Raw genomic sequence first — 19,533 nt, 5'->3', positions numbered from 1 at the left:
ATAAAGAAAGTACTTAGCTTTCCCAGAAAACTTGACCTCCAAACTTAAGAAACATCTGGCAGGTATAGGGCGGGGTAGTAATATTAGGGAACAATCCTTTTAAGCTCAGTATTTTATTTTTTTAGAGGATGGCTAGTGACCTCTGACAGCCTGACTACAAAGACTAAGCTGAGACATTTCTAAATGTTTGTCATTTTCTCAAATGATATACAGCCCACTTCTTCTTTCCCCCAGGCCTAATCAGTTAAATTCTATTTTTATCGCTGAAAAGAACAATGAACAGTATAAATTTAACTCCCAGCTTCACATGAGGATGTTAAAACGGATACAACGAATAAGAAGGGAAGACTGTAAAATTCAGTTGCTAAAAATTAAAAGCATGACCGTTCACTGTTCATTACCACAGCAATAGCAATGTGAGCAACATCAGACTCTGTCATTTTAATCATTTAAGTTATGTAACTGCTTTGGTCCACATTTCTACCACAAAAATTTTGATCTTTATATTACGGGTAAAGACCATAAAAACCAAAGAAAGTTGCCATGTCTGTATCTGCTGTCACTTCTCATCTTTGATCCTGCTTTCTCTTTAAAAGAGAGAGACAAAAACCCAAACCATGGCTGAAATTTCTTAACAGCATTTTTTCTAGCGTGGGTGTCAGCTGTTGATTGTGTAAAGTCAAATCCAAGGAAGACATCAGCATATCCCTCAACAGAATCACTCCTGTCAAAGCTGGAAGGGACCTTGGTCATCACCTCCACAAACAAATTCTAATGAAGAAACTGCATCACAGAGATGATAAAGACCACCGTTCAAGGGAACAGGAGCAGGGCCGGGGACAGAGCCAGTTATAAAAGTCAGCCCAGCATCCCTCCTACCTCACCACCTTGTTAACAGTATACAGATGGATGGCTTTTAGGAATGTTACATATTTGATACTAGAAACTAGTATTGGTGAAAACTGAGAGATAACAAACAACTTAGTTTGTAGACTTTCATTTCACTTAGCAGGCTGTCATCTAAAGCTTTCTCAAAAAAAAAAAAAAAATCCACAAGGTTGATAACCTTTCTTCAAAGAATATATTTTCTTGTTGATCTTTAAAGCAAAGAGCTTTACAGTTTTGATGATTTTATGCCAGTCTTAATAATAAAACTTTTGCTACTACTTATTGAGAGAAAAACGGAGATTAAAAAATGATGAGCAATAGAATTTAAATCTAGACAGGTCTTCCTGAAATGCACAATGAAACTAGCTGATTTGGTTCTTTCAAGGGTTTTTTTTTTTTTCCCCCTCCTTTTTTAAAGGCAGACAATCAGAAGAATATCTTTTTATAAAGCATCAGGCTTTATAAGTTCAATAGAAACACATCCAGTTTCAAGGTAGTTCTCCCCAAAACTGGCCTTGCAGTGAGCTGAAGGCAGCCTCAAAACTAGTCTATTCTTAAGTGAAATCTCTAAAAATAATTTTGAAGGAGACACAAACTATCAAAATACATGCTGTGTTTAGTCATGAAAACTTCTTTAGTATTCTATCTACTTTGTGTACAACCTGGATAGGCAGAAGGATCAAGAAGTAGATTGGGATATAATTTCCAGCCAATTCACTTACATAGTCACAGATAAATAGGAAAGTACTTTAAAAATGCATAGCATGGAGATGTCTTCCAATATTTTCCTCTGACTCTGGATTAGATTTATAAGCGAGTTTGTGGGCAAAAATAATCTGGGTCAAGTTTCCCCATTTAGCTTTTATAATGAATACCAAATACACACAAAACATAATAATAACATTTCAATTATATCATAATTTTTAAATATATAAAAGAAATAAGAAATTACATATAAGAATACATATATATAATAGATAGCAAAGATAGATAAACTCATTTACAAACTGACGCCGAACTATAAATGGTCATTCAACTCAATCTAATTTTATAGACATATTGAGAAACATACAAAATCATCATTAGGATTTCTGATGGTTGACAGTAATCAAAGGAACCAGTTTGCCTTTCTTGGTCTAGCTTTGCAATGCCTCAAAACTTAGTCTATGAAATCTGAATATCAGAAGCATGCATTCTAATGCATTTTCATTGCTTTATTTCATATGCTCTTTACAAGAGAATATAACTTCCATTGCATTTCGCATAAAACTCTTTATATTTGATACATTTGTGAGTTCTAAGTTTCTGCCATGTTTGGACAAGGCTGATGGCCTTTTGCTAAAATGTGTAGGGCTTGCAATCAAGCTGGTTTCTACAATCGGTGTTAAGAATACAACCTGATTTTATACATTTCTTCTGATGGATGAACTCTTACCATCTCCTTCTTTCATGAGAAAGAATAAATATGGGTTTAAGTATAACAAGAAAAAAAGGAAATTTATTCCTACATATTTTTCTTTCTTTTCTTTGTAACTGTTTCTTCCTTAACAGTTTAATGGACAATATGGACTTGCTGAATCTTACTGGCTTATTCCTATGGTTCTACTACATATAAACTAAAACAAGAGAAATGTAAGAATGAGCTATAATTATCCACCTAAGTGTACATTTAGGAACACATATTGCATGTTTCTCCAGAAACATGGTTTCTATGCACCCTTGCCTCTTCCTCCTCACACCTGTTGGTTAGATGAATTGAATCCTGGGGGGAAAAAAAACTGGTTTTACCATCCTGATTTACATTTACTCTCTCCCATTTTTGGACCAAAATAAAAGGGCTACTTTTCTCAGACTGTTTCTTAGTCCTCATTTACCCTTCCTGGACATTTATCAGTGCCTAAGCATTGTCTGATCAGAGAAATCACAAAGTGCCCAACAAATAAAGGGGATCAACAGTGGAAACGGAAGAGGTACATACGCCAAATGGATCCTTCACAAATCAATGTATGATTAACACGGCCAACAATTACTTCAGGCCCAAACAAAATTACTTTGTCTTTAAAAGTGAATTTTAATGGTAATAAGCAATTTTCAACATTTACATCCACGGGAAATATGAGGAACAATATGTTAAACCCTTTCAATGTAATTTAGAAGGAAGACTGAACAGACTTATTCTGACAGCGTAAATATCAATAAATCCCCATCATGGCAGACAGTGAATGAAATGAATGGCTCTATTCTCAAAGCATCTAAAAAAAGCAGCACAATACCTATACTGCTTAGAAATCTTACTCATTTGATCCAGTTTTTATAATGGATTTATACCTATTCTCCATGTAAATTCAATACCCACTTTTACTATAGGTTAAGGATTACTGTTAGAACCTTATAAACACCACCACATATTTTTCCTGTTAAACTCATATTTAACACATAATTCTTAGACATACTAATTTTTTTTAATGACAGTTAAATTGTCTCTATCACCAGAAAAATAGGATGGAGTAGTTTCTGTGTTTATTTTACCCAGTTTGGGCAAAGAATTTAAAAAAAAAAAAAAAAAACCACTCTCACTCCAAGCTCAAGAATCCTTAATTACTTCTCTTTACCTTGAGGTTAAAAGAAAATTTTTAAAAGTTGTAAAGTAGATCAGTAAAATTTTTCTGTCACAAGAAGGTATCATGATGCCAATTTTCTACGAATCTGGGAAACAAGTAATATGACAAGAATTAGAAATTTAAACCCTAGAAGTCTAAGTACTCATGATTTATTTTTTTTAAAACATGAATGGAATAAGCACTTTTCTCCTTTTCAATGTTCATGCCCTCTTCATCAACACTGCTTGCTTTCAGGCACATCCCTGAGAGTATTTTTAAATTCACTGCCTGTTTTGCTAAGCTGAACCGTCTTGTAAAATCCAGTCTGGTCTCTAAATCGCTGCCTGTTTTATTCCAGATCTGCAGATGGGTGACGACACTGCAGTCTCCCGGGAGATCAGCCAGGCGGCACGGAAGCAAGGGGAGCACAGGCATGTAAGCTAACAGAGCCAGAAACTGCAGAGCCACCAAAAAGTACTTACGCTTGTGCAGCAGAGAGTCTCCATGCAGCGAAAAGAAAGGGGAAAAAAAATATGAATGGAAGAGAGATACAGCAGCAGCATTACAAGGAAGGGGGAGGGAGAGACACCATACACAAACAGAAAAGCTACATAAAAAGCCTTCATAGCAAAGGAATGCGGCAAGAATGAAGCCAAACTATCATTAGTGTAAGGCTAGCTTTTCATAAGCATAGCTCTTAGAAGCATAATTACAGCTTGAAAACTGTTAGAGATATTACAGATATTACCTCTTGCTAAGTGCGTGCCAAATGCCATCTACCAACCCTGTAAGGTATTAATCCCATTTGGGAAATGGAGACATCATATCTCCAAAGGCATATGGTGGACAGGATGCTGGATGAACATTAGCAAATGCCATGCAGGGTTTGGTTCTTAAGCCACAGGGCTGGTCCCAGCAACAAGGTGCTGACAGTGTGCCCACCAGTACGTGAAAACCTCCCTTCTTGGGGCTGTCTTTACGTCACTATATCCTGCCCACTGTGAGGCAGCAGCTTTGAGTTCTCTCTCCCCCTCAGTCACCAAAGCATTTTAGGCAAGAATCTGATGCCAGGGTCTCACACAGTTACCTACCTAAAGTGTCATTAACATTGATGGTACCTTATACCTTAGTGTGAATTTAGGTCACTTTACATTTCACATTAAATCTCTCAAATAATTTTAAAACCTCATTGATCATCATTAATAACAGTCATTAGGGCATCTTAGCATTCTGAAATTTATAAAAGAATTTTTAAAAAACATAACAAAACCCAAAAAGCCTTGTTGCAGCATGTCAGGCTTTATGAAAACAATGTATGAAGATGAGAGGAATCTTTTCCAAATTTCCTGAAAACACACCTAGTCCATCAACCCAGGGCTCACTTTTTCCCTTCAAGTTCATTAGTCTGTGTTTGTCATTGTTTTCAACATGCAGCTGGATGAAAATACAGGACTCCTGAACTTGCAAATGCAAACAGTTGGGTGGTGCACAAAAAGCTTCCCATAACCATCACCACATTATCCTTATCATCATCACTATCATTTGTTTATCAGAAAGGCTTCCATCAGCAAGATCCCAAGAAAGTCTCAATCCTCAGACTTCTAATTTCATATTTTGTTAGGCAGCGTTCTTCAAATATACCTCATTTTATGATACCTTAAATTGGATTGAAAAATCCTTGCTGAATGAGAGAAAAGGTAAAAATGTACTTTCAAATATTCCTGAATTGCCCAAAATAAAGACTCTTGCCCCCGTCTTAACTATACATCCCCTCAAAAGCTTCCTAACAGGCGTGACACTGGATACGTACAGTACAAGAGTTGCAGCTGATGGTTAAGCCCCACAGGTAATTTTAGACTTCCTCTGTGTGAAAGGTTAATTCAACACGACAAGTGCTCTGTCCCAATTATCCCCCTAAAGATCATTATAAGTGAAGGTGAGGAACCTTTCAATTTGTTCAACTTCTAAAATGACAGGCAAGCAAAAAAATGTTTCTATGAAGAAGGAAACCATAGCAACAGACAAGTCAGCTTTTCAAAGGAATAAAAATCATCAGTTTTCCACTCCTCCTGCAGAACTTTTGAAACTCATTTACCTGTACTGACTTCAGTGTCTCCCCATCAGGGCAAGGGGAAGACTAGTGAGTACAGAGAAGTCACCCTGCCCAAGTGCGCATCTCATGCTCAAGATGTTGTCATCCAAGAACTGAACTCCAATCATGGAGCTTTGATGGCCAGAGTGGAACTTTGGCCAAGGTTTTGGCAAACGCAGACCTCACTTTCTGGTTTGTGAAATAAACAGTTGTGAAGATTAAATAAGATAATGAATATAAAGTGTTTAGCACATAGCCTGGCATATAAGTGCCAGTCAATGCCCCCCCCAGGCTTCAATAACTGGCAGAGATTATGAATGTTAGTAATATGTTTTCATTCTTCTGTTCCCAAGGAGAAAAACTGAGGGGAGAGGGAGCACTCCTAAGCACTAGACTTATAACAGCAAAAGCTGGGAACAATCTAAATGCCTGTTAAACAAGCAAATGAAAACCATTTTCATGACACTGACTTTCTGCAAGAATTCAGGCCAATTGTCTCACAGACTATCTGGTTGTTCCCCATAATTAGATTCAGGTATGATTTTTTTTTTTTTTTAAACACAAATGCCAGATGAATGATCCTGTGAATGACTGAATGACAACAGGTGGTACCCAGGTCAAGTTGTTCCTCTGTTAGTGACACTAAATTTGATCACTTCAGTAGGGCGGGAACCTCCTGACTCTTCCACTGTAAAGGTACCTTGTCCCTTGGTATTTTGTAAAGGTACTTTGTCTCTTGATAATTAATATTAATTCGACAAGGTGATACTTTCAATTTATGTAGATGAGCCCATTTGTAAACCCCACTGACAATCCTGGCCTGAACGAATGAATACAAAGGGAGCTATAAAATGGTCACTTTCTACTTTTAACATTATTCCGACATTTTAGGTGCCATTCCTCTGTAAGGATCAAATTTCCCTTTTCTAAATCCTCTGTACCATCCTCTCTTTTTCTCTTAGTATTACTATACACTTCAGCGTTTTGGTTTTTTTTTAATTAATTAATTCAAAGTATCCTAAACTATTACTGTCATTATTTTTGTTGCAGGGAGTATCCCAGCAGAAGCCATTTTGATCTGGATTTTGTATCCTTTGCAATGATTTGGGTTTAGAGCCAATCCTTGTTTTTTGATTCAAGATAGCCTAGTGTCATCTTGTGCTTTCCTGTGCCCTTTAAAAATGGATAAGGGTAATCCCTGTTTGATGAACTAGATTATAATAATTAAATATTTCCTACCAGATTGTCAGATGCATCAATGTTCAGGGGAACCCAAACTCAGTCATTATTAATATATACCCTCAAATATCTAACCAAACAGTATCATCATGTCTGTGGTTTAAAAAGCAATTTTTATGCAAGTCTACTTGTTAAAGTTTGAGGCGGTATAAATCTTACTGAGAAAATGAGATACCTAATCCTTCCTATGATGACTGCTGGAAAGCAACAATCTTTAATATCTAGGAAGAGTAGGTATACAGAAGCCATAACTCTGAGAGAACTGCAATAAATCAATGGACAAAAGGAAGAAGGATGTGTAGAGATTTACTGAGGCGCCACATTTCCTACTGAACGTGGTATTAAATCCAGCTATTCACATCACACTCATTAACTTTTATATCCCGAATTTCATTTCATATAAAAGTTAAAACGGCCTCATGATGTTAAAAACAATTCGGGGAGCTGTACTGATGAGAAACTGCTGTGAAGATGACAGTCAAGTACTATTTTTAAATGAACATGGTTCATTTCCTTATTTTCTAGATCTGCACAATTTTTTTTTCAATATAAGAAAATTAAATCTTTATCTTTTGTCATGTTTTCTCCTGAAAATAGGAAACACCTCACTTTTTATTCATTTAACTAATCTTACAACTGATGGGAAAGTGAAATTTCACACTTGAATGTTTTCTTTAGAAAATGGATATAATTTAATACATTTTTCTTAAGAGTAGGCCAAAGAATGAAACCACCTGGTACCAATTTGAAGCAAATCTCTTACCTGGAGACCAAGTGTTAGCGCTGATGAGCACAGAAGCACAATGCTTATTAACACAAGCATCTGGTACGTGCCCCTTGTAGCATTATAATAAGAGAGAAAGTGGGAAAGTATCTTAAGTACTTAATTGCACCTGTTAACCATAATGTTATTCCAATAGTCATAAAAAGCTGAATAATATTTTCAAATGATCTTTATTTTAAAAGAATAAACTATGGGGGAAAATCCCACTGAGTATTAGACTTAAAAGAGATAAATTTTAAGTTTAGATTTTTGGAAAATCCACATCATAATGGAAGGCAAGAATGAGGAAGACAAGAGAAAAATGCTCTCCTTCAGAATGGATACCAGCTCAGTGACATCATGATGAATAATCAAAATAAGCTTAAAATGCTTAATGTAATGCATTTGCTCTCTACACAGAACATGAGCTCCAGGCAGATGACAAAAATAGTTAACACCAAGTCCAACCACCACAAACCAGGTTAAATCCTACAACAATTTGCCTTACTGCTTTAAAAAACCTGAGTCAGGTAAACTCCAGTAGCACCAGGTAAAAAGAATGGATGGTGACTTTAGAGGAGGATCTCAGACCCTGAGAAGATGCCGACTAGAGGGCTGCAGTAATCAATCAGTAATCAGGAGGTCTGGTTCTCACAGGATCTCATGGATGGATGGATGGATGGATGGATGGATGGATGGATGGAAGGAAGGAAACTCTTAACCCTTCGAATTTAAATAGAACTTCAGATAAAGAAGACTTATTACCACTCAAACTCTGAAAAATCTGTTCTGGCTTGGAATGTGCTCAGTTTAACGCCTTTGATTACCATCCCTTCTGAATGGATTCTCAAAGTAACACTTTCTAAATTACAGATCCATTATTTTGAAATGCAGTCATATGTGGAACATGGAAGTTAAATTCTTGGTCTCATTTCCAAGTGTGGTTTTCAATATGAAGTGCAGAATGATTTTCTTCAGTGCACACACAGACATATATATATTTAAACCATATACTTTATATTTTGATTTCACTAAAGAATAGGCTTGTGATAAAGGTTTCCCCTCAGTCCTGAGATGAGAAATCCTTCAGATTCCAGCAGTGACAGTGGTTTCCCCTGAGGTACGTTTAGGGAAACTGAGAACTTGAATAGGGCTTCCCTGATAGCTCAGTTGATAAAGAATTCGCCTGCAATGCAGGAGACCCAGGTTCAATTTCTGAGTCAGGAAGATCTGCTGGAGAAGGGAATGGTTCCCCACTCCAGTATTTTTGGGCTTTCCCTGTGGTTCAGCTGGTAAAGAATCCACCTGCAACGCGAGAGACCTGGGTTTGATCCCTGGATCGAGAGATCCCCTGCAGAAGGGAAAGGCTACCCCACTCTGGTATTCTGGCTTGGAGAATTCCATGGACTATTCATGGGGCCGCAAAGAGCTGGACATGACTGAGTGACTTTCACTTTTCCCTTTCCTCTCTGAATTTCCACACATGAGCTAAAGAATGAAGATTAACTCATGCCAACTCCAATTAGTGTTTCTAAACTATCACTAGAATAATTAAAATATTTAGATTAAATCACTGAGGCTCTCGAGTCTAGCCAACTTCTACTTAGATAATCCAAAGTCTGAGGCTGAGTTCTCTGCTCCTTTTCCTTCCTTACCCACCTTAGATTTTTTTTTTTCATTTTTTTTCCATTTATTTTTATTAGTTGGAGGCTAATTACTTTACAACATTGCAGTGGTTTTACATCCATGGCTAATTCATTTCAATGTATGACAAAACCCACCTTAGATTTTAAGTCACTTCTGTCATTCCCAGATTTCAGCCTAAGACATTCCATCCCACTCATTCCCTCCTTAGCAAGCCTTGATTTTCAGGAGGTATTTGGCTAACCCTCCAATTTTCCTAGTCAAGACAGAAAACTGTCCACTTGAAAGTTAAGGCCAGCAGCATGGTATGAGTAGGCAGGACTGAATTGATGGTGATCATGTGTGTTCTCTATATGCCGCTTCCAGAAGCAGAAGCCCTCTTTTCGTTTTGCTGCTTGTTCCCATCAGTTCAGACACCTACAACTCTAGTCATTGCTGGCCCTAGTGCTTGAAGAGGTGTGGATTTGCTACCACAGACTAGAATCCCTCCCAGTTCACTAAGAGGAAAAGTAAAACCCTGGAAGGACAGGCTCGCCTGCAGTCAGAGACACCAAACACCAAACTCCCTCTTGGTGCAAACCCTCCATGAAAAGGCTCTGCCCCAACACAACCCTCCCTGGACCTTTCCTTCTAGCGACCTGGTCTATCCCGAAGACCAGGGATGCAGCAGGAAGGGTGAGGGCTTGGAAACGGGATCGTTTGGAGTTGAGCCCTCCACTCTGGCTACCCTTAAACCAGCAGGATGAGATGAGGCAAGTGTAATAACGTCTCTAAGCTCTGGGATTCTCATCTGAAAAGTGGGTTAAAACAGTTAACCGGATGTGGCTGCCAAGACAAAGCACAGTGCATTACACAGAGTAGGTGAGTGATTTTCTCCTCGTTTTCCTATACAGTTTTCAGAGAGCTCGGATCCCTGACGCAACCTATAACATTCTCATAACCTCAGAGGTTCTGTTCTGTTTTAGACAGACAGTGGACATACAACTGAGATGACCAATAGCCAGATGAATATACAAGTCTGTAGCTCACGGTAAACTGAGGTAAATGTCATGAATGTAGGAGAAGAAAAGTGTTTACAGAGCTGAAGGGGCAGCGATCAGCTGAGGGACAGTGTCTGGTGAGTGCCTCTGTGCCAGGCCTGTGCCTGGCTCACCCACCAACTCAGCCCTGGCTACGGAGGCCCAGAGACGCCTCTAGGACTCCCTAAGTGGACGCCTCAGCCAGGGCCTTGCAGACGCTTCATCCTCAACACGATCAAAACAGAACTCACTAATGTCTTTTCCGCCAAAATCTGCCCTTTCTCCCACACTCCTCACCTTCAGTATTGCCTTAAAAATACATACACAATATAGAAACAAGTAAACCCTTAGTGAGCTCCATAGGCTCTTCACATTATGGCTTCCAGCCGCCTCACCTCTCCACCACCCTTTATTCCCATCGTACCATAATCCCACAACGGTTCCTCAAATCGTGATGCTGTCTCCTCACTCTGAGACTCTGTGCATGTTCTCTCTGCTAAATTTACTTACTCATTTTCCTCCCAGCCAACTTCTCCTTCAAATACCATCTCTTATTATATCATCAGTTACTAAGGGTCTATTATGTGCCAAGCATGATGCTTAGAAATTCCTCCTGGAAACCTTCCTTGACAACACCACCCCCCCCCCCAGGCTGGGGGGGACACCCCTTCTCTGTGCTTCCATAGCAACCTGCACATCCCTATCAGAGCCCTTTCCCACCATATCTCACATTTCACGGTATTAATGGAAAGCCACCTCAATCCTGGAGAAGGCAATGGCACCCCACTCCAGTACTCTTGCCTGGAAAACCCCATGGATGGAGAAGCCTGGTAGGCTACAGTCCATGGGGTCGCCAAGAGTCGGACACGATGGGGCGACTTCACTTCACCTCAATCCAAAAGGGAGAGGAGGCTCATGCAGAATAGCAAGTTATTTTTGTAGTTGTTTTGCTTTTATTTCTTGGCTGTAGCAGCATGTGGGATCTTAGTTCCCCAACCAGAGATTGAACCTGTGCCCCCTGCAATGGAAGCGCGGATTCTTAATCACTGGACCACCAGGGAGGCTGCATGTTTTTAATGAGGAAACGTGGCTAAAGAAGGGAGGAAATGAAGCCAGAATTAAGGCTGAATCCCACAACCTATACTTCTTTAGGCTCCGAACCCTTTTAAATACGTCAATGCACACCGGGCTCTGAGCCTCAACTCACAGAACAAAAGGCAGGCACAAGTCATAGCAGAATTCACCGTGTCTCTGCGACACAGCAAGCTAACAGCTCCGGGTTTTCACTCCTCTTGACAAAGCCCTGCAATTTCTTCTGCATAGATGTGCAACAAGGCAGCAGGGGATGAAATTGAACAGTGCCAGCAACAGTGGTACAGATGGTATAAAGAGCACATAAGGTAGTGAGTTTTATAGGGATACTTATTCAAGCTGCCCTTCATGAAAGTCACTGACATGATCCAGGAGCACCACAGTGAAAGCAATGCTGCAAGACCCAAAATAATAGGCAACAAAGGGGCTGAGTCTACTTTACGGAGACCCTCCAGGACACCACACCTGTATCTCCGTGCAGGCCCTTCTAGACTCAGTCCTAAAGGAATGAGATCCAGAATGTGCTTCTGGCATTTCCTCAAAGGGCTGTCAAAAAAAAAAACTACTAGAAACTTTAAGGAATGTATATTTTATCTGGATTATACAGATATCTCAGTTGAGAAAGAATCTGCCTGCAATGCAGGAGACCCAGGTTCAGTTCCTGGGTCGGGAAAATCCCCTGGAAAAGGAAATGGCAACCCACTCCAGTATTCTTGCCTGGAGAATCCCATGGACAGAGGAGCCTGGCGGGCTACAGTTCATGGGGTCACAAGAGTTGGACACAACTTAGCGACTAAACCACCACCCCCACTACCACAGATGGTATCACAGTGCTGAAATTTAAAATCTGGAAATTAAGAGGTTTTCATACATTGCTTTCTAGTAGTTAAAAAGTTAAACCTCCATTTCCCCAAAGTGGTATCACTATGAAAAGGACATTACAGAATAAAGTAAAATTATAAAAGGAAACAAACAATTAGGACTTGAACGACCTTCTGTGCACAACATCAGAGCAACTAATTTTAAATGAGATATTGACTTAATAGTCTGTGCTTGGCAACACTGCTATTCAATTAGTTCAATTAACAACTGTTGGTACATGAAAATGAGGTGATTTGTTTAAAAACAAAATGGCATGTTGACCAAGACAAATGGATGTTCATTGAATTTTAATCTATGCTAAAAAGCTTAAAATTATATATGGATATTTGAGGCTGAATTTGTTAAGGAAAAATAATTGCTATTTTGTCATTGGAGCAAGGACTCACAAGATGTATTCTGTAACAATTCAAGCCTTTTAAAATTGTTTTCCTAGGAAAGAGCAGTAAGCAGACTACCTGTTCCTCTCTATGAATATATTTTGATTTAAAATGGGTATGACACTTATTAAAATAATTGAAAGAAGCACATACAATTAGTGAGCTAGTTCTGCCTAAGGAGAAGACACTGGCTCTTCACCACTTGGCACATCATCTGAAACCTAAAACTTCTGCAATTTTTTAAGGTAGGAAACTATATATAGTGACAAATTAAATATGCAGAGATTGCCAATCAGTAGAAGGAGAACTGTATCCCTTAATACCCCCAAAGGCCAATGACAACACAGTTGAAAGATAGGATGGGGAATAGTGATTTCCTAAGAGCACCTGATGGCAGGAAAAGAACAGATGGTCTATGGACAATAAAGATTCTAAGTAAATACACATTTCAGCTTAACACACAAGGCGTGTGTGCTGAAATGATAAGGGGCATATAGGAAAAGTAATTAATCACTGTCACCAACAAAATCACACATGGAGAGGCACAGAATGTTCAAGGTAAGCCAAAAGTGCACAGATACATTTCTCACAACTGGATAACAATTGAGAGAGTCAGATTTTTAACACAGTTGTTTCCAGTAATGTTTAAAAACTATAAGCTTACATTTATGGGGAAATGACACACATTTTTCATTGTTTCTGTTCACATATTAATTTAGTATAGAATCAGTAAGCAGATATTTTGCATAAAACAATGCTGTCTTTTTAAATCTAACTTGGCATTTAATTCTTATTGTGAGAAATATAAATATGAAATCAATATATAGACTACAGAAGCTTGGTTGAACATGCAATCCCAGACAGCCTGCTGCAGGGTGACCTTAGATCACCTCGACCAAGTTAATGTTTTCATGCCTAAGTTTCCTCATCTGTTAAACAGAAGATATTAACACCACCTATCATTCACAGGTTGTCATGAGAATTAAGCTGGTTCCTATTAATAAAGAGTTCAATGCCTAGCATGTCATAGGTGCTAGGCAAGTGCAAAATAAATAAATAGGGAGATTTTTCAAGCCATGTGATTCTCAACCCTGGAGTTAAAGGGTTATCAGAATCTCTGGGACTTAACGAGAATGGACACAGGTTGAAAAATTTTGCAAGTTATTCTATAGTTCTTGTTCTACCCGACCCTCCTCCCCACCAGGTAAACTAAATTACCTCTTCATTTTTCTAGTTAAAAGGAAAAAAATGAATTATTTGGAGACTTAGTTTTAAGAAATGATTTTTCTTTCTGCCATTTTGTTTAAATAGCTTTTTTCTTCGACTTTATGAAGTTAACGTTGATTAGAAGCTGAGTCTCAGTCATCCTCCACACAGATAACAGGCCTCATCAAGTCATTCAATCTCTCCTATTTCAGCCCTCAAAGTGCAAGTTCAATAGGTGTTGACTAAGTGAAGAACTTCCTTCTAAGAGATCAATCATTGCTTCCACCTCCATGAAGACAATCCTTAAACTCTGATATGCATTTCAATGTTAATTTACAGCTCTGAACCTCCCCTAGTGTGATGGTAACTATTGGTTCTTTAAAGAGACTTGCACACTGAAATGGAATTGACTTTTAGACCAGGGAGAAATGGAAGAAAACATAAAGATATCCAGGAAGGGGGGGCGGGGGGCGGGGAGACAGATGCCCAGAATCTCCACTATGTCTGTTAAAGAAATGTTCAAAAATAGATATAGTAGATATCATGAACATCACAAACAGAAAATGCCAGGATCTGTTAACAATCTGTTAACTATAAGCAGAAGGCTGGTGATGAGTCAGAGTTACTTTGGAATGTCCTGGGGGAAATATCTCAGGGCTGTGGGCTACAAACAAACATTTTAGGTAATAAAGTTACAGCCTCTCCCAGAGCAGTCACATTCAACAGTGCTCTAGCTCCATGTGGGGCACAATTTCCACCTGCCAGGAATGTATAATTCCATGGGGGAAAGGTTGTAGGCATGCACTTACATGCTCCTGAGAATTTTCTATCCAACAGTTTCTCTTGTGTCCCAACTTCCTGGATCACTTAAGATCTATCTAAATGCTGCCAAAGAAAATGTACAGGCTCATTTAGAAAAGCATCACCAATTCAGTGTCTCTACCTTCACAGTATGTACTTGATTTTTTTTGTTTTTTTTTTTAGTGGCACTACATGAGGATCACAACTTGACATATTTGGTAGTAGATGTCAGTGAGAAACAAAAATGATTTGTTTCTTTGATTATGAAAGGTGGAAGTGCAAACAATTTAAAAAAGGTAAATCTAATGCTCTACTCTTTTCCAATCAGCTGTGAGTTGTACCACTGGTTCAGGGTAAGAATTCTAGAGCTTAGCAAGTTGATTTTCTTTAGAATACTGATCCTTGCACCTGGGGTAATTGCCACTATGAAAACGAGAGTATCTTTGGGTGGCTTAGACCCAAAGGTTAGGCTGAGAGTAGAAAGGAAATCTTTACAGCACAAAATCCATTGACTTGCACTTTCTACACAAAAATATTCTTTTTCATTAAACAACACCAAACTTAGCTCTGGTTTTTGGCTACTTACCAATTCATTAGCCTTGTTAAAACAATGATTAAAGACACAATTTTTAGAACTGGAAAAAAAGGCTATTTTTATGGCTTAAAAATTCTGCCCAAATATTTGTTTTCTTTATAGAGAGCTCTGCCTTGTCTCAACAAGATACTCCACACCACAAGCCCTGTTTCTGGTCCTAGGATTCAACAGGCGCTTATGTCAGGAATGGCCCTACCTGCTTGCCTCCTAGCCACCTGAATCAAGAAAATACTGCCCTTCTAACTTGGGTCAGCCTTAGAGTGAAGGACAAAGAGACGTCTATCTACTCCTGCTTCTTTCTGTGTCATGGCAACCAGACCGTTCTTACAAAATGAAAGCAACTCAGGACTGGGTGTGCCTTGCACTATGGTCCTCATGGTGGTCATGCATCTGGGGTGTTTTTGTTTTTTTTTTTAAGTACAAACAAACTTCCAGTTATAAGTCCTGCTGATATAAAGTAGAGCACAGTGATTATGGTTAACAATACTGAATTGCATATTTGAAAGTTGCTGACAGAACAGATTGTAAAAGTTCTCATCACAAGGAAAAAATTATAACTATATGTGGAGATGATGTCAACTAAACCTGTGATAATCATCCCCTAATATATATATATATTGAATCATTAGGTTGTATGCCTAAAGCTAATACAATGTTAAATCAATTGTATCTCAATAAAATTAAATTTTAAAAAATGATCCTATTCCCTCACCCTCACCCCACCCACTTTACTTAAGGAGAACAACTTCTTTTCCTTTCAAGTAACAAAAGCAAATTAGTCAATCAAACAAAAACAAAACTTATACAAAAACCAAACTTAATACAATTTAAAACCATCCTTACAGGAGCTAAGCCAATCTTTCTTAACCAATACTTCATCATCCAAAACCACATAACTTCTAAATTCAACAAAACACATTTTACTAACTCATGTTTCCTATACCCCTTTCCAACTCACACAGAACCAGATAATTTTGGCTGGAAACATGATATGTAGAGTTAATTTTTAATTCAAATATTTTTCCTATTACTCCTTTTCTTTTAGGGTTAGCCTAAGCTGGGAAATCCCATGGACAGAGAATCCTGGCAGGCTACAGTCCATGGTGTCCCAAAAGAGTCAGACATGACTTAGTGACTAAACAGCAGTAAAGAGTTTTCTAGAATAATTACCCTATGATAACATAGTGTCTATTGCCTCAAAATGTAAACAAAATTTAAAATACTCACTAAACTTACATTTTATAACATACTAGACAAGCAACTTTTTAAAAACTTGGTGTAATTCCCTCCACGTAGACCAAATATATTTATACAGTTAAATGGAAAATTATTTATCATCTTTAGTTATACTAGAATGTTACTTGAAATCTAAGATACATTTTAGGCTTTCCTTGCCAGTCTCCTTGTATATCATAAGGTTTCATCTGGAGGGCATTTAGCTATTTTATTCACAGATTTTAAAAGATGATAACTGTAGTGTATATGGAAGCCCAGGTGCCTCAGTGGTAAAGCATTTGCCTGCCAATGCAGAAGAGCCAGGTTCAATCTCTGGGTTGGGAAGATCCCCTAGAGAAGGAAATGGCAACCCACTCGAGAATTATTGTCTGGAAGGTCCCATGGACAGAGGAGAGGGGTCTGGCGGGCTTCCGTCCATGGGGCCACAAAGAGTCAGACACAACTGAAGCGACTTAGCATGCACGCGTGATTCCTTTACTCTGGCTATGTTGAAAAATTACTAAAATCAGAAGCTGATGTAGAAACATTTGGGCACATAAGTAGACCAAACCTAGTCTCACCAACACCCTCTTGGATTATAAGAAATTACTAAAAATGTGTATTTCAGTAAAACATAAAAACACTAAATATGGAAAATGAAAACATACTGAATACAGAGGTATATACAACTATTTGAATGGTAAAATGAGAATTATACTAACAACACAAATTTTACAATAGTAACATAAGAACTGACATCAAATTGTCCCCAGAAAAATGAGATATCATAAAACTGAATACTCTAGCTTTACAGCCAGATGGATGCACCCAGCAAACGCACCATATTCCAGCTTCTAAAATATTATCAAGTCAATGACAGAGAATAGGAACTGAACAGGAAATGAAGATCTAAGAGTATACCCCAAAATTATATAAAGAAAAAACAGGAAGAAGCAGGACATTAAAAAAAAAAAAAAAAACCTATAGGACTAACAAAGAGATAGTCACCCTACATATTTCATTTGGGAAAAAGTCCTTCCCCACATTTTTGTTGAAGGCTTATTTAAAGATATTTTCCTGTCATAAATGACTGTTAAAAGGTAAATAAATGATTTCTCCTAATTTAGGAATTTTGTCCCACTAAACTCCGGGAGTTGGTGATGGACAGGGAGGCCTGGCATGGCTGTGATTCATGGGATTGCAAAGAGTCGGACACGACTGAGCGACTGAACTGACTGGCCAACTGAACTGACTGGCCGACTGAACTGACTGAGCGACTGAACTGACTGAGTGACTGAACTGACTGGCCGACTGAACTGACTGGCCAACTGACTGAGCGACTGAACTGACTGGCCGACTGAACTGACTGGCCGACTGAACTGACTGAGCGACTGAACTGACTGAGCGACTGAACTGACTGAGCGACTGAACTGACTGGCCGACTGATGGCTACAGGGACAGATAATCCAACTTTTATGTGCACTGCAGTTTTCACAATTTTTCTTTTTTGGGAGGGCAGTGGGGGGGTGGTTGTGTGGGTAGGGGTACGCTTTAAGTAAAGTTTTACAAAATTACAAATAGAGTGAAGCTGAAGGCTTAAGCTTCATCGACTTCATTAGTAGACCAGACCCTATAGAGCAACAAGTTCTTGAAAGAATTGTCTTTGCAGGGGAGTTTTATTTGGTCTGGTTTGTAAAGGTGAGATTTTTTTTTTTTTTAAGACAGTAGCAAATCCAGTGAAGCAGATGATGGTGTGGCCAAAGGGTGTGTCTTACCATACAGGTATCCAGATCTTCCAAACGCTCTATCTCCGTGAGCTCCTCCACCGTGATGATGGAGCGTTTAACTGGCTTCTCCTCAGCAAGCTCCATCTCCAAGGAATCTTGCTGAAGAAGGGTGTTGCCACGTCTGCTGAAATGGTCAGCCTAGAGAGTCAAGACAACCAAGAAGAGAGGCCAACTGAATTCCAGCAGGTACTTTCCAGAAGAGGGCGCTGTGAAGAGTAATGTCTACACCTGGTTAGTGGCAACTCGATAAATTCATGCTGGAGTTAAGGTACCTCTTTTATCATCTGTTTTGGAAGGTGGAGTATTTTAAACAAGAAATGACAAAACCTCCTTCCAAACATCTTTTGAGACTTTACTTGAAAGGTAATTCATATATCTTTGCCATGTTCGTGTAGATATGCACCAAGTAGGCACATGTTTTTATTTTCCAAAAGATGTACTACGAACATTTGCAGGAGGCTGCTGTGATATTTTTCAACTTTAAATATTCAATACAATCATAAAATAAGATCCATCAGGAGGTCCTCCAGCCTTCTGTACAGAGAAGCAACCTTTATTTATACAGTGTTACCAGCATACAGAAGATTCAGTTCTAGTCAATTTGCTCTTATGATAAAGATAAAGTAAATTAAAAAGTGAAGCATAATACTGTTGCCATCAACATTACCGGTGGAAATATAAGAGAAATTTAAACCAGAAAAATAACTTACGCTGGGAAAATGAGACCACTCAGTATAAAAGAAAATAGGAACTGTTCTTTTCATTTTAATTTCATATTTCCTTGGAAAGAATTTCTATGTTTAGTGCTTAAAAGTACATAATAGGAGAAATAAAATGATTCCAACCTCCCTTATTATAAAAGGACCAAAAGGAAAGAAACTAACAAATTTTTAATTATTACTACTTTCTTTGTTTTCATGTAATAATAATTATATTTTATGTGACATTAATTACCAATGCTATGCTTTAGATAAACCTAAAAAAGTGGTAAGAGATGAAACAAACTGGGCTGAAATTAATAAGCTCTAGTGCTGAGCTGATTCATCACCAGGAACTCTGCAAAGATGAGAACCAGTTGACAATTCCATGGAACCTTTGGGAACATTTCTAAACTTAAGTTGGAGAAAACAATGTTATTGGACTGTCTTTGAAAATAATGTTTCATTTTGAAGATACTGTTTCTTTCACTTAGCAGTTAAGCTCCTCTTACAATCCAAATCATCAGTAAGAAATTCAAAACAAAAGTGCATTCACACAATTCTTTTTCGCTTATGCAAAGAAAATGTCAATACTCTGAGTTACCAACTTCTTCAAAGGACAAAAGCAAAAACTG

The 19,533-nt window shown here is 38.3% G+C and overlaps 1 protein-coding gene across 9 annotated transcripts in view; it reads right to left on the bottom strand.

The window, feature by feature from the left end:
- CARMIL1 (capping protein regulator and myosin 1 linker 1) overlaps positions 1-19,533 on the bottom strand; it is a 303,717-nt gene that overhangs the window by 28,449 nt on the left and 255,735 nt on the right. For 7 of the 9 annotated variants that reach the window (XM_070456237.1, XM_070456241.1, XM_070456242.1 and 4 more), the window contains 2 exons: positions 18,189-18,338; positions 3,971-3,988 (listed from right to left, as the gene is read on the bottom strand). In XM_070456237.1, the coding sequence (XP_070312338.1) occupies positions 3,971-3,988; positions 18,189-18,338 (168 nt within the window). The remainder of the gene's footprint in view (positions 1-3,970; positions 3,989-18,188; positions 18,339-19,533) is intronic. The other 2 variants (XM_070456236.1, XM_070456240.1) reach the window with 1 other exon arrangement.

Source organism: Odocoileus virginianus, chromosome 27, assembly GCF_023699985.2.
Source record: "Odocoileus virginianus isolate 20LAN1187 ecotype Illinois chromosome 27, Ovbor_1.2, whole genome shotgun sequence".
NCBI classification, from domain to species: domain Eukaryota; kingdom Metazoa; phylum Chordata; class Mammalia; order Artiodactyla; family Cervidae; genus Odocoileus; species Odocoileus virginianus.
The sequence above is the reverse complement of the archived record's forward strand: the minus strand, read 5'-3'. Positions and strand labels throughout refer to the sequence as shown.